Source organism: Equus asinus, chromosome 8, assembly GCF_041296235.1.
Source record: "Equus asinus isolate D_3611 breed Donkey chromosome 8, EquAss-T2T_v2, whole genome shotgun sequence".
In the NCBI taxonomy this organism is placed as follows: domain Eukaryota; kingdom Metazoa; phylum Chordata; class Mammalia; order Perissodactyla; family Equidae; genus Equus; species Equus asinus.
This window is the reverse complement of record NC_091797.1, coordinates 78,270,798-78,276,797: the sequence shown is the minus strand read 5'-3', so window position 1 is coordinate 78,276,797 and position 6,000 is coordinate 78,270,798. Positions and strand designations below refer to the sequence as shown.

The 6,000-nt window shown below is 53.5% G+C and overlaps 1 protein-coding gene across 24 annotated transcripts in view; it reads left to right on the top strand.

Moving 5' to 3' along the window:
• Positions 1–318: 318 nt before the first annotated feature.
• ATXN2 (ataxin 2) overlaps positions 319–6,000 on the top strand; it is a 136,811-nt gene continuing 131,129 nt past the window's right edge. For 8 of the 24 annotated variants that reach the window (XR_011505333.1, XR_011505331.1, XR_011505332.1 and 5 more), the window contains exon 1: positions 730–1,285. Coding sequence is in view for 15 of the 24 variants with exons in the window: in XM_070516044.1 (XP_070372145.1) it covers positions 1,044–1,285 (242 nt within the window). In the remaining 9 variants the exon portion in view is untranslated. Of the gene's footprint in view, positions 487–700; positions 1,286–1,421; positions 1,678–6,000 lie in introns of those variants that run through there. The other 16 variants (XM_070516050.1, XM_070516043.1, XM_070516046.1 and 13 more) reach the window with 8 other exon arrangements.

Genomic DNA, 6,000 nt, shown 5'->3' with positions numbered 1-6,000 from the left:
GAAAACTGGGGGATGCTTGTGTTCCAGGTGCTTGATAGGAGCAAGACAGTCCCCGCCCAGAAGTCACTGCAGTCCATTCTCTAGGTGGCAACAGGTGGGGGCTGAGCAAGGTGTCCGTGCAGTGGCCAACACCTCCTGCTGCACACGGATAACATCTGAGCCTCCGTCTCTCCCTCTCAAACAGGACAGGGCGGACTCGGGTTCTCCTAGCCGTCGGAGGACGGTGATGGAATACCGGGGAGAAGGAGGCGGGGAGGAATCGCTTCCCTCCGGTCCTCTACTCTAAGCCGGCCCTGCAGCCGAACACAGACACGCCCTCTCCGAAGGGCAGACCCGCCTCGAGGAGGGCGGATCCGGCCGGGGCCGGCCGCCGGGCCCTCATCCGACCCCCGCGAGCGCGGCCCAGCGCGGCGCCCGCTCCTCACGTGTCCCTCCCGGCCCCGGACCGCCTCACGTTCTGCTTCCGCCCGACCCTTCCGACTTCCGGTAAAGAATCCCCGTCCCGCACCTCCGCGCCCACCCGGCAGCGCCACGCGGCGCCTATGTGGACCCGACCCCCGATGCGCTCGGCAGCCGCAGCTCCCCGGGGCCCCACGGCGGCCATCGAGCCCCGCCGCCTCGCCGCCGCCAGGTGGCCCGGGCGGCGCTCGCTCCCGCGGCCGGCGCGGCGGGGCGGGCGGGGCGGCGGCGGCGGCGCGGCTCCGGGCCCGTATCCCTCCGCCGCCCCTCCCCCGCCTGGCCCCGGCCCCCCTCCCTCCGGGCAGCGCTCGCCTCCCTCCGCCTCAGACTGTTTTGGTAGCAACGGCAACGGCGGCGGCGCGGCCCGGCCCGGCTCCCGGCGGCTCCTCGGTTTCGGCGGGCCTCCCCGCCCCTTCGTCGTCGTCCTCCTCCCCTTCGCCGGCCCGGGCGCCCCCCCGGCCGCGCCAGCTCGCGCCTCCCCGCTCGGCGCCCGCGCGTCCCCGCCGCGCTCCGGCGTCTCCTCGGCGCGCCTGGCTCGCGGCTGTCCCCGCCCGGCGTGCGGGCCGGTGTATGGGCCCCTCACCATGTCGCTGAAGCCCCAGCAGCAGCAGCAGCAGCAGCAGCAGCAGCAGCCGCCGCCCGCGGCCGCCAATGCCCGCAAGCCCGGCGGCGGCGGCCTGCTCACGTCGCCCGCCGCCGCGCCGCCGCCGTCCTCGTCCTCAGTGTCGTCGTCCTCGGCCGTGGCTGCCTCCTCCTCCTCCTCCTCCTCCTCCTCCTCGGCGGCGGCGGGCGCGGGCGCGGGCGGCGGGCGGCCCGGCCTGGGCAGGTGGGTGTCGCGCCCCAGCCCCCTCGGCTCCGGGCCGGCCTGGGCCTCGCGTCCCCTCCCCCCGGCCGCAGCGCCGTCCCCGCCCCGTGACCGGCCGGCCGGGGGGGGAGGGTGGGCGGGGGGCCGCAGTGGGGGTGGGGCTCCCGTCCGGAGGCGGGGGAGGGGGCGCCCCGGTCCCTCCGGGGACGTCAGGCGGTGTCCAGCGTCCTGCCACATCCCCATCCCCTCCCCGGAGCGGTCAAGATGGAAGGTCCGGGCCGCCTCCCGCTCTGGGGGCCAGTGCTGGGGCCGGGGTCACGGGTGTCGGCGGTTGTCAGCCCCCTTGCCCCCTTCTTGAGCCTCCCCGCCGCCGTGAGGGATGCCTGGGCAGCGCCCCCGCCGCTGTGGGGATGGTAACGTGCAGGGGGCTTGAGGTTTGGGTGCCGTCTCCCGAAACTTGCCGAGTCCCCCAGTGGGGTATAACGGGGTGGGGGTGGGGGTCCGGGCGGCATCCCCCTGCTCTTGGAGGGGCGGCCGCAGGGCTCCCCTGGACTCAGCAGGGTCTGTGCAGTGCCCTCGCCCACCCCGCGCCCCGCCCGGGGCAGCTCGAAGGGCCGGGTCGATGGGGGCGCAGTAGCCCCGCACCCCCCGCCCCCAGTGAACCCCGCGGCGGCGGCGGGGGCTCGGCCGTCTCCCGCAGCGGCGCCCTCCGAGCGCGGGGCCCGGCCCCCTCCCGGCGCCGCTTCCCCCGCAGGCCTCCCGGCGCGCGGGCCGAGCCGCAGTGCTGCGCCGAGGCCGCCGCCGAGGGGCGCCTTTGCGGAGCGGTGGGCAGGGCCGGGCCGGCGCGCGTGCGGAGCCCGGCCGGGCAGGGCACGTGGGGCGGGCGGCGGGCAGCCGGCGCGTTGCGCATTTTCCCCCAACCCCCGCCCCGGTGTTTGGAATTTGGAGCGGAGAGGGATTGCAGCAGGGGACGTGGAGGGGCTCCCGGGGGCAGAAATGCGGCTGTTTCCTTGCGTCGTCTCCCCCTTCCCCCCCGTGAGCCAGGCTTGTGGTCGAGACGGGGGGCTCCGTGCTGTCTCAGCTAGCCGGGTGCCCCTGGAGGGGGTGTGTGTGCGGGGAGGCCGGGTAGGGGGGTGGTTGTCGGTTCGCGTGTCACGAACGGGGAAAATGCTTCGTGTTCAGCCGGGGCAGCAATGTCAATAGACTCCGTTCCATTGTGGCCAGTGTCCTTAACTTGGGGAGTGCAGCCAGCGCTCTCCAAGGGCACGCGGGTCCATCTCCCCGTGCCCCGCGCCCCTCCGCGCGGCGGGCGCCGCGTGCCTCCCTCGGGCCTAGGTGGGGTTTGCAGGGCCGCTGCGGGGGCTTCTTAATAGACGTCCTGGGCTTTAGAAGGTGGGAGAAGGAGAATTTTTCATGCACGGAGTTTCCTTTCTGAAAACAGGTTTTCAGCAATCCGTTTCCAAAGAATTTTCATTTTTGGTAGGAGAAGTTACCCATCAAGATGAATCAGAGCTGCTTTTTAAGGAATTCTGCCTTCAGTGCGAGGAGGGGGAACATTGGTTTTTTGACTTCTACCCTACCCCCTACTCCTAGGTCCCCCTTGTCGGAAGCACCCACAGACGACTACCTAGTCAGATCAGTTCAGATGAAGTGCCTGGTTTCCCAGCTCTTTCCACCTAGGATTCTGTAACTCCAGTTTCCCTTTTTTCAGTGGCATCCATAGTGAGAAATGGAAAAATTGTAAATATAATTTTTATACAAAAAGATGCACTGTTTTTTCCTTCTTAGGTATCAGAAATCTGGCAGATTCGTTCAACTTGTTCAAATAATTAAAAATTAACATTAAGCCTTTTAAGTTGCATCCAGTCTCCTTAGGCTTAAAAATTATAAAGAATCTGTTCCAGAATGGTTTGGGTGATCAAAAGTATTTGGAATATTTTAGTACCGCAGGTCTTTTTCTGTTTGTTCCTTGAGGCGTCACAAACACTTAGGGTTAACTTAGATTCCTTCTCCCTTTATTTTACTTGAGGCATAAAGTGTGGCACTTATTCTTTTTGATAAATATGTGGGGGTTTTTTTAGTGTATTGGATTTATATAATGTGAAGTTTTGTTCTTGTACATATCTTTAGTTAATATACTTGCAGAATTCCTTTCAGTTTTGAATCACTGTAACTAGATTCTTTGTAAGCCATGGCAATTTCTAGAGTCTCACTTATGTGTGCGTGTGTTGACAGTTAAAATAAGTTTCTGGGACTACGGGAGAAGAAAAAGTGCAGCATTGGGTTTGACATATTTAGAGATAGCAAAATATTCTTGAAAGTCTAGAAATTCACGTCTGCTTTAAATAATGTTTCATCATATTTGACTTTTTTTTGGTGAATAGTGGATTTTCATGGCTTTCAAAAATTTATTGTCTTGTCGTAATATGTTTTAGAAGGTGGTTGTTTTCTCTTAGAACAATGTAACCACAATATGAAAGTTTGAACATAATTTTACCTTAATCCAATTCTTATTTTTGCCTTTATTCATTTTTGTGTAGGTTTAGTGATTGTGTATGTTATTTTGCATTCAGTCTTTTTCTCCTTAATGTTGTATTATAAATTTGTTTAGGTTTCTGCTGAACCGTTCTCTATCGTTGAGACTTGGGTTTCCACGTTTTTGTTATTATAGACAGTGGTGCAGTAAACAGCTTTATATTCCTAGCTTTTTGCCTCAGTCTAATAATTTCCTTAGAGAAAGTTCCCGGGAGTGGTTTTACTGGGCCAAAGAGCTTCAGGACGTTTATGGCTCTTGCTTGCTGCGCCATCTTCCTCTTAGAAGACTTGTATTCATTTCCAGTGCCAAGAAGGTGTCTCTTCTATAGAATGATTTCTTTGTCATTTGTCAAACACTGGGGAGGATTTTCAAGGGAAAAGTTGCATTTACTGTCAAGTGCATACATTATTAAGTGCTTTTGTTATTTACTTGATTATTTATATTTGAGTTTGAATTTGGTTTCTCTGAGGATGTAATGAAATAATATATGTGAAGATGCTTTGAAAAAAACTGTTAATACTAATGAGGATACATGGTTTATCTATTGTGCTATTTCTTTTTTTTTTCTTTTTTAAAGATTGGCACCTGAGCTAACAACTGTTCCCAATCTTTTTTTTCCTCCTTCTTTTTCTCCCCAAAGCCCCCCAGTACATAGTTGTGTTTTCTAGTTGTGAGTGCCTCTGGTTGTGCTATGTGGGATGCCGCCTCAGCATGGCTTGGTGAGCGGTGCCATGTCCATGCCCAGGATCCCAACTGGTGAAACCCAGGGTCGAGGAAGTGGAGCGCATGAACTTAACCACTCGGCCATGGGGCTGGCCCCTGTGCTGATATTTCTGAGTAGAGGAATGAAAACCTGTGCAACTTGTTTGAAAGCTTTTTGATGGTTGGGGTATTTTTTATTAGCTGCTAGCCTATCACCAAATTATCTCTGGTCAATTTATGTAGTTTCATGGTACTACTGGGTATTATCATTGGTTAATCTCTATCTCTTTCCCTTCCACATTCCCTTTCCTGTTTTAAAAAAAATGGATTTACAATCCTGCGAATCCTATTCACAGTCCTAAATAATATAACATTAGAATTTCTTTGGATACAGGATTAGGTGTGAATAAAACCTTTTTATTTGAGTAGTTTTCAGCTTAGTACTTGTACTGCAGCTTTCTCTTAAGGCATTGCAACTTAGAAATTATACTGCAATTTAGTGTAATTGTTCATCATGCTTCCATGTAAGTATCAGTGAGATAGTCATCCCTTTGAATATCTTCTAGGAGAGCCTAAAAACATCTGTGTTCATTCAACACATAAATTCTTTGAAAATCTCTGTACAAGGCAGGTGTAGGTGCTTGGGATATATCAATGAATAAAACAGACATAGCTGCCCTCCTGGTGTTTATATCCTAATGTGATCAACCAGAAAATAAGCAAGAGACATTAAATTAGCAAACTGTCTATGATATTCCATAAGAGCTATGGGATTAGGGGAGAGCAGGTTTAGGGTATAATTGGGAGTGTGGGAGAAGGGAGTGGGTTGCGATTTTAAATGGGTTAGGGAGGCCTCATTGGGCATGTAACATTTGAGCAGAGTTTTGACGGTGAGGTAGTTAGCTATTTGCTTTTTATCTAGATTAGTCAGTCATATGGCCCTCTCTGTAATTTATAAGATTTAAACTGCATCATGTATCCTTTGTTAATTCATTGTTTTGTGTGAGTATTAATAATAACCAAATCTGAAGATGGGACCAAAAAAGTTAATTGACATGTCATTTGAGGTAAACTGTAGGTGGTTGTTAAAAGATGTCTTTCTATTGGGCTTATTTATTTTACCTAATCAGTTTGATTTTCATCCCAAATACCTAGAGAAAATATACTTTTTAAGATTGATCAAAAACCTACATCAAATTGCTTATCTTTGTCAGAGAAAAAAGTAAGCCTGTAGTTGCTTAAGGATTTTGCTTTCTGAAAAGTCAAAACTTTCGTGGTATCAGTCATTGTGTTTCTTTTTTGGTTAAATGTAAACTTCTACTTTCTGTTTCTCTAGTTAGACTGTTATAATTTTACACAGGGGATGTTAACTCATATCATAGCTATTTAATAGCCATATGTTTCGCCTTAAAAGAGGATCTGATTTTTTTTGACCTAAATATCTACAGCTGTGTCACAACTTACTTTCACCATAGCAAAGTGTGTTTTTATGCCTTGA